We start from the raw sequence: 24,369 nt of genomic DNA, 5'->3' as shown, positions 1-24,369 counted from the left end.
TTTAATTTCCTAATTTTTGTCTCCAGGGGTGCTCATTCGCATCCATTACTTGTTCTGTTAGCATTCAACTCTTAACATTTCTTCTTGAACTCATTTATGATGCCATGCACACCACTGCTTTGGAAAATGAAAGGCTGTGAGAGTCTCTGCATAGGAGCTACACCAGGCTCCCTGATTAGCCACTCATCTGGTCTGACTACCAAGTGAAACATCTCACTCACTCAAGAACTGCATCACCTTTATATGGATGCAAAAGTGGCTTGATAAATGAAAATGATGGCAATTATTATATAGTGAATACTACCTTGTAAATAAAACACAGTATTCGGGTGTATCAAATCTAGTTTGCCTTTTTGAGCAACCATTCCTCCAGTTTCAGTTCAGTTTCTTGTCTAGCACAGAATGCCATTACTGCTGTGCAGTTTGTGTAATCTGCCTTGAATTTAGAAGACATATCTCTAAATATAATATCAGATTAAGAGCAGGCACTGAGAGGCACATAATCTATAATATCATTTAATTCTAAGTATGCAGAGTATGAGTTGATCTCCATGAGTGCAGAAATTGCAACCTTAACTACATATGTTCATGTAGTATAGGAAGACATGGTGTGATATGTACCAGTTTTCCATTATAGCCACACCTTCTGTAGCCCCATCTCTTAGCACAGGATAATCAGGTGCTTCAAAATATGGAAATAAATGCTGGAACACTTTCCTACTACCTTCAATCCAAATGGGACAGAAAGTTGTAGACGTTATGTACATGTACAGCCAAATAAACGATTACAATTTCAGAAAAAAATTGATGATTTATTCAGGAGAGAGAGCTTCATAATTTGAGCAAGTCAATAATGTGTTGGTCCATATCTGGCCCTTACACAAGCAGTTATTCAGCTTGGCATTGATCGATAGAATTGTTGGATGTCCTCCTGAGGGATATTGTGCTAATTTCTGTCCAATTGGCGCATTAGATTGTCAAAGTTCTGAGATGGTTGGAGGGCTCTCCCCACAACACTCCAAAAATTCTCAACTGGGGAGAGATTCGACCATACTGGCCAAGGCTGAGTATGACAAGCGTGAAGACAAGCAGTACAAACTCTTACCATGTCTGGGTGGGCATTACCTTGCTGAAATGTAAACCCAAGATGACATGCCACGAAGGGTAACAAAAGGGGTTGTAGAATATTGACAACATACCAGTGTGCTGTAAGGGTGCCGAGGATGACAGCCAAATGAAAAGAAATGGCACCTCAGACCATCACTCCTAGTTGTCGGGCTGTACTGTGGGCAACAGTCAGGTTGCTATCCCACCAAAGTGCAGGATTCATGTTGGACAGCCTGGGTGGCCAAATCATTCATGCGAACTGTCTAGGGTGTTCTTCAAACCAACTGCAAACAACTGTGGACTGGAGACATGGTGCATTGTTATCCATAAAAATTCCATTGTTGTTTGGGGACATGAAGTCCATGAATGGCAGCAAATGGTCTCCAAGTAGTCAAATGCAACCATTTCCAATCAATGAACAGTCCCAAGTGAAAATCTCATTCTGGAAACATCCCCCAGGCTGTGGCTAAGCCATGTCTCCGCAATATCCTTTCTTTCAGAAGTGCTAGTACTGCAAGGTTCGCAGGAGAGCTTCTGTAAAGTTTGGAAGGTAGGAGATGAGATACTGGCAGAAGTAAAGCTGTGAGGATGGGGCATGAGTTGTGCTTGGGTAGCTCAGCTGGTAGAGCACTTGCCCGCGAAAGGCAAAGGTCCCCGAGTTCGAGTCTCGGTCTGGCACACAGTTTTAATCTGCCAGGAAGTTTCATATCAGCGCACACTCCGCTGCAGAGTGAAAATCTCATTCTGGAATGAACAGTTCAGTTGGACCAGAGGTCCCTGTCCATTCCACATAAATGCAGTCCACACCAGCTTTCACAGTGCCTTGACAACAAGGGCTCATCAGCTCTTACCAACCGAAACCGGGTCTCATCTGACCAAACCACATTTTTCAGTCGTCTAGGGAAGATGTGCAAATGACCACCCATTCTGGCAGCTCTGACCAGAGTGCCAGGCTCCCATATTGTTTGTTCTTGGTTTACACACTTTCCATAGTAGCTATATGATTAAAATGTATTTTTCTTGTCCCTTGTTGTTATAAGGTGATCTGGTATTATTAATAAAGGAAACAAACTGTAATAAATTCTCTTCTTCATCCAGATTTTATTTTTATTTTAAAGTGTGTTATTATGACAGTTGCTGAAACACAGCATTCTGGTCCGAGATGCAGGAGATGGCAGTCGTGTGTGTGTGTGTGTGTGTGTGTGTGTGTGTGTGTGTGTGTGTGTGTGTGTGTGAGAGGTGTCCTTGCTTGTGTGAATGAATGTCTGTGTGTTTCCCTTTCATTTTCTGATTAAGGCTGTAGTCAAAAGCTAGTATGTAAGTGTCTTAATTGTGCCTGTCTGCAACTTAAAGTGTCATTTTTATGGTAAGCAGCAATCTATCCTTTCATTACATTGTTGATATTCTAACCTGGAGTTTCCACTGTTTAAAAAAATTAGATTATTCCATGACAGTTTACTGACTACATATTAGAACATTACAGAATTTCTGGAGGTATTAACTAAAACATACAGGACAGAAATGTTGCCTAAGAAAATCTGCAGCCCTCAGCAATCAGTATCTGGAGCAATGGTAGCCAGAGTTCAGAAGACAACCAACACCAGGTTCCCTGATAGTGCTGTATACACTCCATGGTAGCACTGTTCAGTTTCTAAGCAACATTCAAATTCAAATATAATTCTGTCAGGATACATCTGCATCCTCCCAGTAAAGTAAATGGCCACAATCTTGAAAGGAATGTTCTCTAAAATAAATCTTGAGGCAATGTTCTCTAAAACAATGAGTGCAGCTGAATTGTACCCATCTCTTCGATTCAACGAGTCAATGGGTTGCATGCAAATGACAAATTAGCCACAGTGTGTCTATTAATTTGCTTGGTTGCCAAGCCTACCTGTGTGCTTACCTTGATTCAGAATTGTATGAAAGACTGGACAGTTATACACATGCCCCTACTTTCACTCACGAGAAGGGAGTCCTCAATTGTTTGAACAAATTCTCCACTGAATAAATGTACAGCAATCGATAACATGAAATTTGGTATGACCACCACAGCACTTTACTTAGCATTGTTCCATTAGAGGTGCTGCCCCTTGTTTTTGACTAATTCCTAAATAAAATCATTCAATTATTTATGGTTGGGTATGGAACTTAATAAAGAATTTAAATCAAGGTGTCACTTGACAGTTTTTACACACCCAGAGTACTACGAGGTCAAAATTATAAATGACAGTAAAAAAGATCTAGTACAAAACATCAATCAAACCTTGACACACTAGCTTTGTAGTCTAACACATACTTGCTCAACCACGTAGCAAGCCATCAGTTGAGCTACTTTAAAGCATTTAGGGAACAAGAATAAATAAAAAGTTCTCTCAATCAAGCACAATCTGCTCTAGTCTTTCAGGACTGCATGTAACTCTGTTACAAATGGAAGAACACATTTCTTTTACTGTATCACATGTGAAACATTTCTGAGCCACTCAAGTAATAGTATAGAATTGTGGTGTGCAAAGAAAATGTTACATTTTGTATACTCATCGTACAGTGATGAGCTTCTACTTCATCATAAGTAACGTGTTACACTTCTGTGCAAAGAAAGAGGAGACGACAGGTTCTAAACTTATCTGTGACCAGTGCAAATATCTCATGGTAGATTGCATATACTATTTTTAGGTACGTTTGTCACAAAAACAAATACACAGTGCACTCATGTAAAAGTGGTGTGTAAAATTGCAACAAACAAACTCTGTGTTGTATATTATGAAACTAATACCTTTTATGATTTAGAGCATGGTAATATAATGCACAATCTATTATTTAATGACTTCTATCTTGGTCACATAATTCATTCAATTACACGTTGCATCAACTATCATAATCAGATACTTTAAAATAAGAATACAATGCGGAAAAAAGAGAAGTTATTGCAATTTGTTTCCTTTATTAATAATACCAGATCAGCTCACAGAAATACGGGATGACAGAAAATACATTTTAATCAGATAGCTACTATGGAAAATGTGGAAACCAAGAACAAAAATTATGGTAGCTAATATCTGAATAAAAAATTCTGACAGATACAGAATGTCACAGAAAGTAAATTTAAATCACAAGAAAAATGGATCTACATAATAATGAAACCATCATATATCTAACATATATTTTCAAGCCATCAGATGTCTTATTGGTTTGATATGGTCCTTCATCTTAGAGTAGCACTTGTACTCAACATCTTAAATTATTTGTTGGATGTAATCCAATCTCTGTCTTCCAATATAGTTTTTACTGTCTAAGGTTTCCTGTAGTGCGGTGGAAATTACTCCCTGATGTCTTAACACATGTCCTATGAGCCTGCCCCTTTTTCTTGTCAATGTTTTCCACATGTTCCTTTCTTTGTTGATTCTATATAGACTCTCCTCATGCCTCATCTTACAAGGCCAGCCAATTTTTAATATCCTTCTATAGCACCATATCTCAAATGCTTTGATTCTTTCCTTTTCCTGTTTTCCCACAGTCCAGTATTTGCTACTATACAATGCCGTGCTCAAACATACAGTCTCAGAATTTTTTCCTCAAATTAAGGCCTATGTCTGATATCAGTAGGCTTCTTTTGGCCAGGAATGCCCTCTTTGCCTGTGCTAGCTTGCTTTTTATATCCTCTTCGCTTTGTTCGTAATGTGTTATTTTGCTTCAAAGGTAGCAGAATTCCTTAACTTCATTTACTTTGTGGTTGTCAGTTTTGATGATAAGTTTATTGCTAATCTCATTTCTGCTACTCTTCAATACTTCAGTGTTTCTTCAATTTACTCTCAGTTCCTATTCCGTACCTGTTCCACTATTCATTCCATTCAACAGAGGTCCTGCAATTCTTCTCCACTTCCATTGAGGATGGCTATGTTTCCAGCAGATCTTATCATTGACATCCTTTCCCTTAAATTTCAATCCCACATTTGAAACTTTCTTCTATTTCCATCACTGCTTCTTCAATGTTTATAGAGGCTGACCAGCAGTTCAAAGACTACATCCCTGTCTTCCACCCATTTTAATCAGAGCACTTCCTTCTTTGTCTTCCACTCCCATTGATTCCTCTTAGTATATTTGTATATTATCCATTTTTTCCTATATCTGACTTCTAGTTCACCCCTAATTTAAAAAATCTTGCACCATTTTACTTTGTAAAATGCTTTTTCTAGGTCGACAAATCATATGAATGTAGAAGGGTGCATGATCACTATCTACCTCCATCATCATTACCTCAACTCACCACTATTTTGAAGAAAGAATGGTACAAGAGTCCCCTAAAACCAAATAGGACCTGTATTTATCAATTCTGAGATGACTGAAAGCAGTTTTGTTGAATGTCAATGGTTTTGTACACCATATTAGGCATGGTGATGTGTTTTGTTTTTGATGTTTCCATATGTTTGTCTACACCCTGTATATGACTTGCTTACTTCAGAAAGGCAACTAGTCCGAAATTTATAAATTTCTATTTTTTGATAATTATGGTTCTGAGAGGATCAGTCTGTTGTTTACCACAAAAAGGAAACCTTTTTGTATGATAACGAGAGTCTTGCAACAGCTTCAATTTTCTATTTACTGCAGACAGGGAAGTAGTCCAGGACATGTTGAAATCTGTATTGACTTCACTGGCATCTCTCTACCTTGCATTTGTGTTGAGGGCACCTCACCTCATACTTGGGACAACTTACTGTGAATGTTTTCTGTGTGCATAACCTACCTTCATGGGAAATGCCAATTTTTCATCTACCATGAAGGTGAGAGAGGACAGGGCTCAAGTTGAATTTCCACTGAAAATACGACTGATAAAGAAATAAAAATTTTATACATGTTAGGGGTCAATTGTGTGGGCCAGAACAAAAACAATACTCTGGTTAGGATGACTGTGGTGATGCGCAAGATCAAAAGGTTCACTGACATTAAAGCTATTTTTTGCATTAAAGGTTACTTGTTCATGCTGAATGATTGGGATTTGGGGATAATTAGAAGGAATGTGAAGGAAGAGGGAAGACACTTTAGTGAATGATGTTGCTGAACTCGTAAAACACCCTTGAAAAATTACCAGTTTTCCATTTTTCAAATGAAGGTGGATTCTTTTATAGACTAGAGGTCATGGTGGTCTACATCCTATAGAAGAAGCTGTCTGAACAATGATTTGTACGGTAAAGTCATCCCTAGACACCTGAAAAAGGGTTCTCACTATCTCAAAATACAGTGAGATGATATTTTCAGTTGAAAATTGGCATTGCATTACACACAACATGAATATTACTGACTTGATTATGGACACTTTGAGGCTGAGAAAAGTAGTGCAATCTTTGAAACTCCTTTCAAAGACAGTCTACATAGCTGTACTGACCATAAATAATAACAAAATGGATGACATCAAGAAATCTACGGTCTATATCCATCAAGACTAGATGCAGTTTTGAAATTCAGTCACATCATGGTATCTCATACTGCCTATGAACATAACTGAGTAATGCACCATGCAAAACGTCTAACATCATTCAAAAATATGTTACAATGTTTATTACAATAAAAGATGTATGTATGTACAGCTCTATGTTAAAGCAAGAAACTGAACTCTAAAATTCAATTTAAAATCCAGAGTAAAGCAAAAAGGGAACAGGTCTAACACCAACAAAATCATTCCCATCTTTCCCCTTATTTCATACTTGACTTTTACATGTACGAGGACATCATGAAAAGTAATGCCTCCAAATTCTTTGTGTGAAAACTCTTTAAAGCTTTTTAAATAAAATAAACATTATTGATATTCTACATCTTTATTCTTCATGTCTACGTAATTATTTCTTAACAGTCACTCTGGTAATGAACACATTTCTCCAAATGAGAGACCAATTTGTTGATACTGTCACTGTACAATGTTTCATTTTGCTGACAGTCACAACCTCCATCACTGCTTATCACTATCAAAGTGAAGTCCTCTAAGGTGTTCTTTAACTTCTGTAAATAGATGAAAATTGGATGGGGTCAGGTCAGGACCATATGGAGAATGACTGATGACAGTGAACCAAAGGTGTCGAATTGTTGCAGATGTTACAGTGCTTGTGTGTGGTTTGTTACTGTTCTGCTGAAGGATTTAAGTGTTGGTTGGTTGGTTGGTTGGTTGGTTGGTCAGCTGGTTTAATGATTAAAGGGACTGAACTACAAGGCCACAGGTCCTTCCTACCTGGAACAAGCAAGTGAACAAAACTACACATCAAAGAAGGGACTAGTGTGCGGAACCCAAAGAAAGAAAACCCCAAGGTCTATCGAAGGTCAACAAAGCCTAGAAAAAGGAACAAGGCAGAAAGGGAGGAGAGGAAGAAAGGCAGGCAAAGTGCCCCATCCACGGAGCAGCTGGAGGCCCCCAAAGTGGAATATGCGATGAGGGCATACCCCCCGCTACTTACATAGAAAAACACCCACGATATTTAAGAAATATACTATGAGGAAAACACAGCAAAAGATAAATACATAACTCCCCACTCCGGAGGTGTGCATCAGCCAACAGATGGGGCCTCAAATGTAATGTATTGCAGCATGGTCACATGAAGTGAAAATGGCAACTCCACAGCAGCGCAGTGCATAAACAAAATACGCGATTACTGTGCAAAGAAATTATCGTTGTGTATATGAATGTGATCCACCTGATGTGAAAACAATTAAGGACTGGTATAGGAAGTTTCTGGCAACAGGAAGTGTTCTGAAACATTCTGGTGGTGCATGTTATGGAGTTTCAGAAGAAACAGTGGAGGACATCAGACAAACATTTCTCAGAATTCAACGCAAGTCAATTCAAGTATCTAGGCCATCTGATGTACCTCGATCAACATTGCATCATGTAGTTCACCAGTATCTTCGTACGTGTGCCTACAAAGTGCAAATTCTGCAACATCTGATGCCGAACGTCAAACCACACCAACAACAATTTGCTGCGGATATGCTGCAGCCTACTGATATGGATGCCAGCTTCCTGGAAAGATGTTTATTCTCAGATAAGGCAACCTTTCATCTATCAGGAAGGATTAATAGGCATAATGTTCGGATTTGGGGTTCGCAAAATCTGCACGTCGTCATTGAACATGTTCGTGATATCCCTAAACTAAACGACTGGTGCGGATTAGTGCACGATAGGACTGTTGGACCGTTCTTCTTAGCAGAACAAACAATGAATGGGTCAGTGTATCTGGACATGTTGGAGCAGTTTGTGTACCCTCACATACTAGTCTTGCAACCCAACATCATTTTTCAACAAGATGGAGCTCCGCCGCATGGGTCAATGGCTGTTTGCAAGTTCCTGGATAGGAAATTTCCCAATTGTTGGATCGGACGTGGAGGACCCATTGCCTGGCCACCACATTCATCCGACATTACCCTGCTTGATTTCTTCACGTGGGGATTCGTGAAGGACCGCACGTATGCGACCAAAGTGGACTATACTCCTACATTGCAACATCGCTAATGCGATTGCAACAATAACAGAAGAAATGTTACACAGAACTTGGCAAGAAATTGAATAGAGACTCGATATTCTTCATGCTACAAATGGTTCACATGTACAGGTGTATTGATGATATATAAATAAAGTCTTTGAGATGCTCTACAATGAGGTGCATTTTTCATTGTCTTATCTACTGTGTTTTTTTCCCCCTGGGTCTTTGAAATCAGGGAGGTTTCAGTGGGACACCCTGTACTCTCGGCCACACTAAGCAAGGTGGCTTATAGTGTACAGATGTAGATGTTTATGGGAGTTATTGTTTACTGTGACTTGTTGCCAACAGTTTAACTGCATGGTAGTGGATCCGTTCTCCTACGAGTGTGCAATACATTACATTTCAGGCCCCACCTGTTGGCTCATACACACCTCCAGAGTGGCAAGTTATGTATTTATCTTTTGCTGTGTTTTCCTCATAGTATATTTCTTAAATATCTTGGGTGTTTTTCTATTTAAGAGGCTGTAGTGCAGTTTTCATGTCTTCTGAACAGCCAGCTATCTAGCTCATTAAGGCATCTGCATCCATTGGTGACACATCAGGAGGGTAGCAAGTCACATATCTAGGTTTCTGTCCACTTTTATAGTTTATGTCTTCAGTTAGTCTTGCTAGCATTGGTAGGATATGTGCACACAGTGTGCAGATGCAGGGGGGAACTGGTCACAGTACCCAAACAGCAGAATGCTCTTTTGTCTATGGTCAGCCACCTTCAGGATGCTGGCTCAGGGTGTAGTGGTGGCAGAGAACCTGGAGCATTGCATGGGAAATCCCAGGTGTCACTTATCTTGCCCGTGGGTTCTGCTTCCAAGGCACCTCCTAGTGTACCTGATATGGTGGATCCACCCTCTCTGTGGGGCGAGTGATGGGTGGTAACATGTTCACATCGCTCAAGGCAGAGGGCCAATGTGGAGGTTGGCCGTGTGGCCTCACCTATCTGTCCTGTGAGTGAACAGGTAGCTTTTTCTTCAGCAGGCTCGGAGCAGGCACACGTGGGTAGGGGTTTGTTAATTATCAAGAGCTCCAACATTATTTGCATTATGGAGCCCCTTAGGAAAACAGCATTCACGGCTGGAAAGAAAGGCAATGTTCCCTCAGAACATCTGCCATGGGGACCTAATCCAAGATCGGGGTCATAAACTCCTTCATCCAAGACATGGAGGTGTCATTGCCTGTGGCTATCAAGTGTGTAGGATGCAGTTGTCTGAAAGTTGTGGCTCACATTGGCACCAATGACACCTGTCACATGGGTTCTGAGGCCGTTGTCAGTTCACACAGGCAGCAGGCAAAGTTGGTGAAAGCTGCTCACCTCAAACATGGAATACAAGCAGAGCTCCCAATTTGCAACACTGTTCCCAAAGTTTATTGGGGTCCTTTGTTTTTTATGTGAGTGGAAGGTCTCTAGTGCGACCTATTCTTGAGTACCATTTGACTGTTTGGGGTCCGTACCAGGTCAGATTAAAGGAAGAGATTGAAGCAACTCAAGAGGCGAGCTGGTAGATTTTTTACCAGTAGATCTAAACTACATGCAAGTGTCATGGAGGCATTTCAAGAATTCAAATGTGAATCCCTGGGGGTAAGGCAGTGTTCTATTCAAGGAACACTACTGAGAAAATTCAGAGAACCAGCATTTGAATCTGACTGCAGAATGATTCTACTGCTGCCAACATACATTTCACAAATGCATCATGAAGTTATGATACAAGAAATTAGAGCTCATGCGGAGGCGTATAGACAGTCGTTTTCTCCTCTCACTATTTGCGAGTGGAACAGACATGGAAATGGCTAGTAGAGGTACAGGGTGCCCTCCGCCACACACCATATGGTGGCTTGTGGAGTACATATGTAAATGTAGATTTATTTACATCCAAGATCAACTGTCAGACCCTACACCATTCATTAATTCTCTGCAGGCCTTCCTGCAGTTCATTACAATATTCTGACTGTGCTAATTTCTTAAGGTCACACTGCTGATTGCCTTTTAGGGGCAGTTTTCCATCTGAAGAGGAAGAAGCTGCTCTGAAACTTTACACGCTCCTCCACCCTCACGTTCTCAGAACAAGGGTGACTCATTGTACTGGGAGTGTTTCGCTGCCACTGGTGCTGATTTTTATTCTAATTTTAAGCAGTGGCTGGGAATGAACCAAGGACATTTTGATTACTGTACAAATAGATACTCTGAGCTTGCGAATATGGTATCATACAAAGACTCGTGCAATAAAAGAAGACAATGCATATTCTTCTAAAGGTGTCAAATCTAGAGAAACTCTAGAAATCTAGAGAAACTTCGAATGACTCTGCTACCAACAAAAGACACTATTCAATACCAGTAATCCTGTCAGGACAACTCACTGAACAGGTGGGTCAAAAGTGAAGTGCTGTACAATTTTTACTGCCATGACAACACAAATTTAATGAATAAACAACAGACGACAACAACAACATAAGAAAACGTAGAAACTGCAAAAAGAGTATGAAAGTATGTCTTTAGCTCAGTAAATGAATGGGGTACGTGGAGGAAAAGAGCAATGTATCAAACACAAATACTGTCAACAGTTCTCAAATCAATCAGTACATTAACTTTGAGAATGCAATCAAGAATGAAAGGTGTGAGAAACAAACTTTTCCTCTTTATTTACTGAAACTGCCATTCCATGGGAGAACTAATTTTCTTAGGTCATATTCTAAATATCTAACAATATGGACAACCAACCCAAAAAAATCAAGTGAAATAACTAGCAGTTAATACACATTAAATCTTGCTATAAATTACCTGGTACCTCCCTAGCCATATGTGCCAGACTACTGATTTGCAGGTGTGGTTAAATATGTCTATGATACATTAATATCCCATCCGCTTAGGGACCCAGTTTTCTCATTTTATGCTACACTATCAAGACTGCCTCCATATGTCTCACGATTTTCCATCAGAAATTACATCATAACACAATGGACGGCATTTGTGTGAGTAGGCTGTAATTAATAGTTAGTGCACTACTAATCTGATTTGAAAATATAGATCCTGCTCAGAAATTGCCTACATGAATGGTAAAAGGCATCTACAATCCACATGCACAGTGGCCGGCATGCCAGACCCCATTAGTTTTTAATCCGGCTAACAGCCCTGTTCTACTTTGGGTAAATCATCATTGTATTTATAGAAGAACTTATTTGCACCATAATTTTTCAAATTTGGCAACTACATTTTCTTCACATCTCTTCTGATCTTTCTTGGTCTTATGTACAGTTAAATGTTGTTCTGATAATGGTCTTTACCAATGCACCAACAGTATACACATTCAGCATCCACTTCTGCAAAGCTGTGTTAATGTCTGAATCCATCAGGCTTATTTATGTTTTGTTGGCTCACACTGTTACTTGATGTCCAGAATTTCATAATATTCTCTTTATGGGCATCTGAGATTTTGCCAACTGATTTTTCTTTATTTGACAAAAACATCAGCTACAGCAGAGAACAGCAATAGCATCTAATTTCAGCACAATATTATGTACATTAAATCATTGAGTCAAACTATGCTCAGCAACTAATCAAGTTTAACTGTAAGTGTATGTATTGCATGTACTCCAAAGCTTTTTTTACATGCTATAAATATACTTTTATATACTACAGAGTGCAAACACAAAATAAAACAAGAAAATTTGTCAAATACAGAGAGACAGAAACAAAAAGTAATTGAATTCAATAAAATGTAAATGTACTTTGATAGTGTTAAATGCAACTTTCCAAATAGTGCCAACATGATTTTAAGAAGTTGCCAATACATATACAGAGAGTAAGTGAACAACAAATTACATATAAAAGTGTGCAAAAGATAATTAATGCTGGATATTTATAAAGACCTATCTCTCTGAGTTCACTGATTACAGCTACATACTGAATTTTCCCTCCCAACTGCAGCATCATCATCTTAAATCTTCCTCTTTGTTGAGCTTCGATGGTGATAGTATTTTGCATTTATCAGTTATAAGCAAAATGTGGGCCCCTTGTAGTACTCAGAATTTCCTCAATCTTGAAAAGTAAATTCTTACATTCCCAGTTTTAAACTATTCTTATACTTGTAGCAATCCAACACACACCTTGTTTTAAAACTTGAGAGATGTGTTTAACAACTAGATCCCACACAGATAAACTTATCCAACGCCTGCGATAATTTCCTGAAATTATTTTCAACCACAATGGTCACATGTTTTACTGACAGTGCTGTTGTTAGGAAACTTACCAAAGGTTTCAAGTTCAGCCAACACATGGTTATAAGATATTTTGCCACTTTATGTGGTTTTTACCTCTATTTGAGTCTCATAAGCAGTGCAACAAATGGATGGCTTTACATTTCAATGTCAATATTTTATACATTTGAAAAATTTCATGTTGTTGTAGGTCGAGGTCGAGAAATAACATGTCTGGTCATCTCAAAAGTTAAATGCAGACAACGATATTTTGGTGTTTAATAACTGCAAGTCTAGTAAATGACTACAGCATTCAGACCAACCTCACAGCTGACTGCTTAATATACACCATCCAATTAGACTGATTTAGGAATCAATTTTAAGATACTGAAATCAATTTGCCAACTCACAACCACATTGACACCTTACCACCTACCCTAGACCTCAGGCTATGCTACAAATCAGTATGGCATCACAGCTAAGACTTCATATTCACATTCACTGCCTTCACCAGCTCACCATCGAATTGTCTTTTTCCATACTAATCCATTCCTCAAGCTATGCTAGAGAGCAGATAGTCAACAAAACATAAAAAAAGTAATAGGCCGACAGATGCAAAGGGAATATTGTCAATATTCTGCTTTCTTTCTGTTTGTGAATGTATGACTTCATAAGTCACACCATCATTATGTTACGGGATGAAGCCAACACCCAGTATCGGTAGGTTCAGTTGATCCTGATTTAGTGTCCCGTACAAAACAGAATTAATACTTTTTTCATATCTTGTAGTTGCCTTCTTTTAATATTCCACCTGCATCTTTCCTGGTTTCATGTAAAACCAAACTGTTTTGTTCAGTCTAGAGACTTTTATTAGTTCACCAATATTCTCCCCATTCTGTATGTGCTTTTAGTGCCTGAATTGAACAGACTTAGTGTACATTATGGTAGCTCTGTTACTTGATACTCAGAATTTCACAATATTATCCTGCCCGGCATTTAACACACATCTTCATGAATCATAAACTGATGTGTATCTTTTTATTGCCTGTAATTTTCTACAAATTGCTACAAATCACTTAAAATTGTTATGAATCATTCAAGTGTATGAAAATAATTTATAACATTGGTATTTCATCCATACTAAAAGCAATTAAAAGATTAACAACAAGAGCAGAATAGTTTACTATATAAAATTACACACATTTTGGAGATCTGGCAACTTTGTAAGTTGTTCGCATTATCAAGTCAACTGGGTTACATAATCAGTTTTCATACTTCCCTATTGTCTTACTAAACATAAAACAGGATAAGAGTTACATAGTGCCTCATTCTACACAGACAATTTTTGTTTATGCGAGATTCATGAAAACTATAGCTGTCAGAGATTTGTCTATTATTTAACACAGCTTTTCTGAATTTATCTTTCCATATTTTAATTATTCGTAATGAATGAGTGAGTTGTATAGATCTTCGGCTACACTACAGATAAATCTGTTACTACAGACCCTATTTCTTGTTCATACTCTCTCACTTTGTCAAACATCAGACAGATTGTCATCTTTCAACTTACCCTAGACACTGGGCAACACCACACTTGAAAGGGGAAACACTACCAAACATTAACTGAAAACCGCATGTGTGTATATTACGAGGCACCATACTGTACCCCAGTTAGTCATTCTTATAGCTTCAAATTTTGTTTCTGCATAAAACAATAAGAGTATATTTTGCATATAACTAACATTAGAATTAAAATTGTGAAACAAAAAATAATAAAAATAGGCTTATTAATACCTAATTCAATTCCTTCTCATCTGAGATAACTGCTGCTGCTGCTCACTGCTCTGTTCAAATGGCTCTGAGCACTATGGGACTCAATTGCTGAGGTCATTAGTCCCCTAAAACTTAGAACTAGTTAAACCTAACTAACCTAAGGACATCACAAACATCCATGCCTGAGGCAGGATTCGAACCTGCGACCGTAGCGGTCCAGACTGCAGCGCCTTTAACCGCACAGCCACTTCGGCTGGCTGCTGCTGCTCACTGCTCTGTCCCTTCTCACTATTCCACAATGACCCAAACTACATTACTATTATTATTCTTATTTTTTGTAAGAAATGGTGCAAGGTGTTTTCAGGTTACCTGATGCCATTCAGTGACATTTTATACTCAATTACAAAACAATGTAAGGAAAGTTTATAAAAAGAAAAAAAGAAGAGGAGGAATAATATCTAGGTTTAAAGTTCAGACAATGACGTCATGAGAGACGTGACACGAGTTTAGCTTGGTGAGGGAAATCTGCACTATCCAAAACCATCTTGGTGCACATTGTACGCAACTTGGGGAAACAACTGACAACCTAAATCTGAGTGCTCAGATGATTTGAACCACCATGCACACAAATTTGAGTCCACTGTCTCTGCCTTGTACCACTATCCCCTTCACTAGAAAATTTAAACTTCAATTTCCTGTCCACAGCATATAACAGATAGAGTACTTTCACCATTACACAATGATGGGAAATAAAATAAGATGCAATTTATTGAGCAGAATCATTCCAGTATTCAACAGATACAAGTCCAGTGCTATATAGTTACAGTGTTCCTCCTTAGGACCCAAAATCTTTCATTTCCAATAAATGACGAAACACAAGAGCTTTCATTAACAACACTGTATAACAACAATATTATCCAGGAATGGCATGAAGTCATAAAGCAACAACATAATGCATTGCAGGACTGTTCTGAATATGTAAAAAATGACGTATTAGAACCAAGATATAGAACATAAATGCTTGAAAACTGCTACCTACTGGAAGGTAAGCAGCCTACGGTATCATCATCACAGATACGTTCGAATGTCACACACAGATCCTTGTGGAAAATTAATTCACTGGACGAGAAAAGGAACCAGAAGAGCTAAATGTCAGAAAACAAATGGCTAGGATTAGGATGAAGCACTAAAGAATCTAAAAGAAGGGTGGGTCCAAAATGATTATCGGAAATATTACAATTATTCACCCTTATTTTGTTACTTTTAACAAATAATGTACTAACACCACAGACAATACAATCACCATCAAAGTTTCTCTCGTGTTCTGATGTAAAATATTTAAACTCGAGGGAGATAAAAGGATGTGGAGGACAGAAACCAATTACAAAATTCAAATTTTTTAAACCCTACACTAAGCACCTGCATGATATAAAGCAATTACTGCACTGTACATACATTACAATACAAATTACGTTCCTTAAGAAACAAACCAGGGATTATAAAGATAAGAAAGAGTCTGCCTACACTTTCACATACTAAAAGTGAATGAAATTAATGAAGAAATACGTAGTGGAGTCATACATTTCTCTTAATGTGAATGTATTACAGGTGATTATTTAGTTTTATGATTTTTCACAAGGCAGAGATTGTTTACAGACATAAATAATAAACAAATACCGATAATATTTACTAAATAAATAAATAATATGTCACAAATAAATCTATCTGCAGTAAAAGTGCATTGGACTAATAAATTATGGATTCTTCATTTCTGTTTCAATCCACACTTTAAACAAACATGCAAAAATTAAAAAGTAAACGAAAGGGATTAGCTTGCTAATAAGAAACATCGCCAAACCAAACAATGTCACTGAAAGTCATACCTGATTGTGTCTTCTATGATTTCCTTTAACTTGAGAGTAGTACTGTCAAGGCCACTTGTGTTTAACGTATCACCAAAAGAGTTTGAACTATCTGGATGACTGTGTGAGATACCGTCACTACCATGATTATTACCATGGACACTGTTAGATATTCTGGCACAACTGTCATTTGACGTATCCCCGTTAGCTTCTGAATATCTGGCACTAGATCCACCGCTGCCTCCGATGACATATTGCGACCCAACTTCTTTTTGCTCCAGTTCGTTGTCAAGCTCACATTTGATGTCTCTAACGGCGTCATGATTTTCTGTGGCCATTATTTGTGTAGTTGGGCCATCCATTTTTCCAGTCAAGGTTTTTGATGACAAACTTTTCCAACACCCCACCGAGGCCAGCCAACCATTTTGTCATATCAATCAGCTGTGCAACTTGTTAGTGTTTGACTGGCATGAAGCTACGCGGAAGATATTCCACAGCGTTAATCGCACTGTAGCATGGCTTTACTTTGAAGATGTTTTACCGTGGTTTCTGCCGAAAGTCTCGCTATTGGGAGTGAAACAGCAATCAAAATCTAAAGGTTTTGACAATTTAAAATTATCCGTTCGAAACATCTAGTGATGGACTATTGTGCCATCATTCACTGACTAGAGACTTCAAAAGCTGTGACGTTTACTTGCTTTGGGAAATTAAAAAAAACTATTATTTGTCCCAAATTTAAAACATAAATAATTGCCTTTAATGTGGATCCCAAAATGATAACCAATTACAAAACCATTTCGGTTACTGCTTTCGTTATGTCAAAATGCTGACTAGAAATCAAGGGAGTAACCGAGCTCAATGTTGAACTTAGTTGACGGGAAATCAGTCACCCCGGTTATATGTGGTCCCCAAAACCGGATTTCGTAAACCGATTTCGCAATACCACTTCTGAGTGGTCATGCACCTTGTTTACGTGGGGCTTCCAAAACCGCATTTCGTAGACCGATTCCCCAATACCACTTTTCGGTGGACATGTAAACACATCAAAATCGGTTCTGGAAACCCGCTTCTGGTCGCCGGTTTTCCAATTCTGCAATCGACTGTTGCTCCCATGTAAACGCAACCGGTTTTGAAACGTGCTTTAGCTGTCAGGTTTCATCTTATTTTTAGAAATTTTCGTCTGTTTACACCTCGTCTAGTTGAAGAGAAACAGCGATTGTGCTGACGACATCAGAAACTGTAACAGCTGTTTTTCAGGCGCCATATTTAAATGGGCAAGCAAATCCGCTTTGGACTTGAACATATAAACACGACAGCGAAAAACAGTTAGGGAATTCGTTTTCGTCTTTCGGAAGATGTGTCGCATGTAAGTGTAGTGAGTCAGTCAGTGAAAAAGTACCCAATAAATTCCTTAACATTGTCGTATGTTATCGAGAGTCTATTTAAATCCGCAGATACGAAGTAGTAAAGTGGTCTCAAATAGTAACTCGCTGATCGCTGGACACGGTCGCTGTAACTCGTAAGACCTGTAAATATCACGTGCAGTAACGTATGCGTTAGGCTGCGGTCGGAGTGACTCGGACAACGGTCGTCAGAGGCCGTCGACAGAGGTAACACGATAACATCGGCCGACAGTTTGGTACAATGCGTCCGATCTCCTTCGACAGTTTTTGGCGGGATGGCTCCCACAACGCTTCTGTGTATAGAGACGAATCCTGCATTCTGGGTTTTGTTCTTGGATCGACACAGAATGCATGTAAATGAGTTAAATCAGTCTTGGGAAGAACATGGCATATACCATAAACTCTTCCTTCAGTTGCTAGAACAATCGGGAAAATTTTATGAGTATATGAGAATGAAGAGAGAAATATTCTCTTATGTACTAAAGATAATTCGCGGGGATATTGAAAAGCAATCCAATTTCAGGAAATGCATTTCAGCAGAAGAGAGGCGAGCTTTAACCACACATTAACTCTTTTGACTCATACTATGTAATACTAAGTTCAAAGAATTGAAGTTGCTTGTATCTGAGAGCATCTAACATTAAGCCTGGTAAAATACTAATATGACCAGAATAGAATTATTCAACTGAATTTGGTCGCAAATCATCGGCAGCCTTAGATTTATGCAATCACTCAATTGATATTCCTCACTGGGTCACATCCAAGAAATGTGTGACATCGTATGAGCCAGAATTTTCTAGTTGATATAATGCAAGTACTGTTCCTGAATTTTGATGGTCCTCAGCATCACAAATACTGATGTATGTCAAGTGTTCTGAGCCTGACGGACTTTATGAGGTGGTGGTACTGTGTGATGAACCATGAAATGAGTGTGGGTATAGTTGACATGTCGTCAGATTTTCAATTAAGACCTGCTGGAATTTAACTCTGGTGATTAATTTCATGAGCTGTTGTATGGCATGTAAATGTAGCAATAAACTTATGAGAAGGAAATAGTCTTCATCACACTCTTGCACGTTTTATTCTTGGAACTCATAGCTTCTTAGCTTTCTCCAGTTCTATTAGATCATAAATTGGACCTGTTTTCTTTCGACACCTTTTCTCTACCAATTTTCATAGCTTTTCGGAAGTATTACCTTCATCCTGAGTTAAAGAGTGTGTTCCTTCGTGATCAGCTTGTTCTGAAAATGAATCCTGAAGTTGTGTTTCTTCATCGTATGATGCAACTTGTACATCTGTATCGCCAAACACTAAGTCTCATGTGTCGAATTTGTGGGGTTTTGGAACGTTAAGACGTTCCCGTTGCTTTCACGTTGGAAGCTAAAAACACACATACGATAAATCAGTTTCTATCGAACCGCTCACACAAATATTCGTAGAATGATAACACAACAAAGCGAGACAGATAAAGTGCAAATGGGTTATAAAAGTGTTGTGGCTTTACTGAGTTTGTGAGCAGATGTTGGTAAAGAATCAGTAAGGTTTGAGACAGCCAATGGGAGCACAGTACAACTGTATACTTTGCCAACATAACATTCACTGTATGCCTGCCTCTTCACCCATCTGCACTTTCACCTAAGATACATAGTCAAATAAATAAAATGTTGTTTCAGGTTTCTTTTTACAGGAATAGCTTTCAAATCATTGGCACGCTCATTCAGAGTGGGATGTAACACCATCGCCAGCATTGTTTATGAAATGTGTGAAGCCATCTGGGTAAAATTGCAAATTATGGAAGATTTTCGCAAAATTGCGAACGATTATGAGTGTTTGTGGAATTTTCCCAATTGTATAGACAGCACAGATGGCAAACACATTCGCATAAAAAGTCCTCCTAAATCGGTATCTACGTATTTTAATTACGAAAAGCACTTCTCTATTCACCCTCAAGGTACTGCAGACACCAGGTACAGATTTATCACAGCAGATGTAGGTACATATGGGAGACAGAGTGACAGGCGTGTCTTTGTAGATACTGCGTCTATCATTGCGTGGAAAGTAATTCATTAAATGTACCACCCAGTAAACTACTACCAGGAACAGAAGTTACTGTACCTCATGTACTGCTGGGTGATCAAGGACACTTCCTGAAGAAATATTTGATTAGACCATAACCCACTGGACACAATATGGATCACCAAAAGAAGATCTTCAGTTACCACCTGTTTAGGGCCAGACAAGCTGATGAATGTGCGTTTGGTATCTTGACAAGCAAATGGAGGTGCCTTTAGATGGAGCTTCAGTTACAGCCTTTTAATGTTGATACTCTTGTAAAATGTGTTTGGCTACTACACAATATTGTCATTGATATGGAAGGTATAAGTGAGAGTGAGCATCTGTCAGTGGACACCAACTCTAACATGTACAAGAAAGATAATGACTCTGACACATGCACAGGGCATTTTAATTGGTCTTCACGGAGAGCATAAAAAGTACGTGAAGCATTTAAGCAATATTTCCTCAGTAGGGTTATAGCTCAACAAAATAATTCAGTTTAAATGGCTGTTACACATTTCTGAACAACATTATGTAAAATGTTTGTATATGTATGTATCTAAAAAAATTTTTAGTGTTATCATAATATATTTAATTTCCACTATTGCAGACAATAATGAGGATTAATGGAGTCTATTTTCTAGCGAGAAGACAATTTACTTTGTTTTCACCTAAATAGATTTAACCTCTGTTGTGGCATCATCAGTGGGTCTTTATTTATAAGTCATGACAAAATATTGACGTATATAATTAACCAAGGACTCACAAACAGAATGTGCTACTCACAACAGTGAAGAATTTTAGAACTGCACTAGCATAACATTTAGCCAGACACATGCACACTTTTTGGCACACAAACATCACACTATATCCTGGAAACCACCAATACCAGTTCTCTAAATATCTTCTTGACAGACTAAACAGAGTCCCAATGAATAAATACAGCTACTTACAGGAACTAAACCAGCCAAAAGTCCCCATAGAAAATGTCTACAACTGAGACATGTAATATAAACGAACAGAAAGAAAACACACAAGAGAAATGCAACAGTAACAAGCACACAGCAGAAAAGATCAAAGAAAGTATACCAAGATTGGGATGCCTCATATAACAGGAACACATGACACACACTGATATTTGATAACTAACTAATCCACTGGGTGTGAAACGTCCTGAGAAAACAAGGAATACAAGTGGCATGCGGAATAGACGACATATTACAGAGCAGATGGCTAGGGTGTGCTATTGGATCTCCCCCCCCCCCCTTCTAAATATCTTAGTATGGTGATACACTGATCTCTAGCATAGCCCAATGACTAGGTTGGTAGGTGACAATCTGGTTATGTTTGGCAAAGAAAACGAACGTGAATTTCGAATAAAAGGCTTTGGTGACAGATTGACCTGTAGTGCATCCTGTGTAAGTTCATACCATGTTAAAGACACACTTTCTCATATTTAAAACACTTTTCGTCATCAAACTTAAAACTACAAGATATATTCAGAATGTATACACCTTTGTTAGATAATGATATTTTGATGCATATTATATTGTACAAAAACGACGAAAAATGTAAAAAGGTGTTCACTACATAACTTTTACGAGCAAATCGCGAACAGTTGGTATAACTTCTAATAAATTCAGCAAAGCAGGCATATGTCAGTTTACTTGCAGTGACAGTCATTCAGAATACGTGACAGAGATGCGTAACTTTTATAGTTACAGCCCTGATACGCTGAAGAACATGACCCACGTTTGCAAACCACTTCATATAACAGAATCACCAGCCTACTTCAATAGAAACACCAGTGAGTAACAATAAAAATTCGTATACAGCTAAAATGGCCACAAAATACCTCCAAAATAGATCCATGATGGTAACTGTAAACATACGTTACGCCACCGTTCTCACTTGAACATTTAATTTCTTATGCTTATAATTTAGGCCTACAATTTTCGATAGTAGCATTAACAATACGTACACAGATAAAAATGGCCACCTATCACAGCCCAAAAGATTGTTCATTTACTAGAAACAACTTGTACTAATTATTTTTTGAGGCTATAATTTACGCCTAAAATTTCCGATTAAGATTTTGCTTACTTGTTGTTTCAAATAAAACTGTAATTTCAGTCCATAGATTCCTGGATAAAACCCGATTATGATATTTTTCATCCTCAGGGTTCCACAAACTCCTTCTTTCTTGAACAATACTTATTAGTTCCTCATAGTCTATGATTTGTGTGTGTGAACGTCGGCCAATTCTGCCGAAGAAAAAAAAACTGATTTGAATTTCACTGATTGTCGTCCGAAATCGGTACGTTCGGGCGTTGAGATCGGCTGCATTGTGACTGCTCACGTACTGGGATACTAATTTGAAACCATCGGCCGTCTTCGGTCGATGTCGATCGTCGTGGGAATCCACCGAAGTCGGAGCCACTCTGACCTCACCCTTCTTAGTCATGCCGTGGCCATGGGAGCGTGCGTTTCGTTGTTTATCTATGTGGTTATGTTAATCAGTTAGCTTGTATCATGTTCTATAGTTTGTTTTGTACAATCCTTTTCAGTTTGTTTTCAGATCTCAGACATTTTATGTCCATCGGTAAGTTATCAAAAATTTTAGTTGCAGCCTTGTGCACCCTTTTTTGTGCTAGAGGCAACCGTAATATGGAGTAATGAATGTCGTTCTTCCTTCTGACATCGTAGCTACGTATATCACTGTTCCTTTTGAAAGACAGTGGATTATTTAGAACAAACTTAATGAGGGAATGACTATGATGGGAAACAGTAGTCAGAATGCCCAACTCTTTGAACAGGTATCTACAAGATGATCATACACCACAGAAACTCCATATATAATTCTTACAGCACATTTCTTAGCAATGAAGACTTGCTTTTCAAAGATTAGTTAGAGAGCATTATTCCATATGGCATTATTTAATGAAAATAAGAAAAATATGTCATCTTACTGATTTGTCTCTTCCCAAGACTTGCAATGCATCTGAATGCTAAGTTTAAATTCTTATCAATATGGACACCAAAAAATTTTGAAGTTTTCACCCTATTTATTATTTTGTGGCCATGTGTTACACTTATAATTGGTGTACTGCCCTTAGGTGTGCAGAACTGAATTTGTTGTCTTTTTAAAATTGTGAGTGGAACCATTCACAGAAAACAAGTCAATGAAATTTTTAAGAAAATTGTTTATCATTTCTTCTATTTCTATATGAATACTAATGCTGTCTGCAAAAAGAACTAATTTTGCTTGTTGTACATTATACAGAAGATTGTTTACATATATAGGGAACAATAGTGGATCTAAGACTAGGTCTGGCTGAATCCCAAATGCGATTTCTCCTCAGTCAGAACAACGTCTCTGGACTATATTGGCTGAATTACTGAGAACAACTTTCTGTATTTCTTTGATTAGATATGAAATTTTCCATTGGTTGGCTGTACCATCAATTCCATAAAACTTAAATTTATCTATGAGAAAAAGTGATTCACCCAGTGAAATGCGTTAGATAGCTCACAGAAAATAGCAACCAGCGCTGTTTTATTACTCATTGCTTGTAAAATTTCGTAATTGAACATGTAACCCTTGGAAAATGATGTCAGCAGTGAAACAGGATAGTAGTTATTGACATTTCTTTTATCACCTTCCTTAAGAGGGGTTTAACAACGGCATATTTCAGTCTCTCTGGCAAAATGCCTTCAGTTAGTGATGCATTATACATTTTTGATAAGTTTGGGCTTATTATAAGGGAACGAATCTTCAGTACTCTATCAGAAACACCATTAAACCAGATAAGTTTTTGTTTTTGAGGGAATGTAAAATTTTCTTAACATCAGGAGAAGTTGGTGATACATTCATATGACTGAATTTTATGAGAGTTACTTTTTCGACATACTGCTATGATTTTTCTCTTGAACTGTTTGTCCCTATGCTTTCTACTATATTTAAGAAATGATTATTAAATACATTTGTTACCGATGACTCATCATTCATAGCCCTTCCATTCAGTTCAGTGATGATGTTATCCTCTTCTGTGCCTGGTTGTCCTATCTCTTGTTTCGCTACATTTCATATACCTTTAAGTCTATTGTCAAAAGTACTGATATCTGGCATTATGGCTATGTTCCTTGATTTTTTAATAACCTTTTGTAATAAGTTTGAGTAGTTTTTGTAGTGTGCAGCTAGTGCAGGATCTCTACCTTTTCCCTTCACAAGATACTTTAATCCCCTTAGAGATCCATGTTTTTTTATTTAGCTGTTTAGTGTCCTTTCTAATTGGATTATACGGAAAGCTATTTTCGAATAATAATATGAATTTATCATGGAACAGATTAAATTTTATGTTAGCATTTGGTTCATTATAAATTTCATTGAGGTCATCACTCTTAAAGACATCTATCTTGGAGTCATTAATTGCTCTAACTGACTTCCACTGAAGAGTATCC

At 38.1% G+C, this 24,369-nt stretch overlaps 1 protein-coding gene across 1 annotated transcript in view; it reads right to left on the bottom strand.

The window, feature by feature from the left end:
• The window catches only part of LOC126471278 (DNA-binding protein RFX7), a 138,325-nt gene extending 121,431 nt beyond the window's left edge, over positions 1 to 16,894 (bottom strand). Inside the window, exon 1 of the mRNA XM_050099397.1 lies at positions 16,472 to 16,894. Within this exon, the coding sequence (XP_049955354.1) occupies positions 16,472 to 16,812 (341 nt within the window). The 5' untranslated portion in view covers positions 16,813 to 16,894. The remainder of the gene's footprint in view (positions 1 to 16,471) is intronic.
• Positions 16,895 to 24,369: the final 7,475 nt, after the last annotated feature.

Source organism: Schistocerca serialis, chromosome 3, assembly GCF_023864345.2.
Source record: "Schistocerca serialis cubense isolate TAMUIC-IGC-003099 chromosome 3, iqSchSeri2.2, whole genome shotgun sequence".
NCBI lineage: Eukaryota > Metazoa > Arthropoda > Insecta > Orthoptera > Acrididae > Schistocerca > Schistocerca serialis.
The sequence above is the reverse complement of the archived record's forward strand: the minus strand, read 5'-3'. Positions and strand labels throughout refer to the sequence as shown.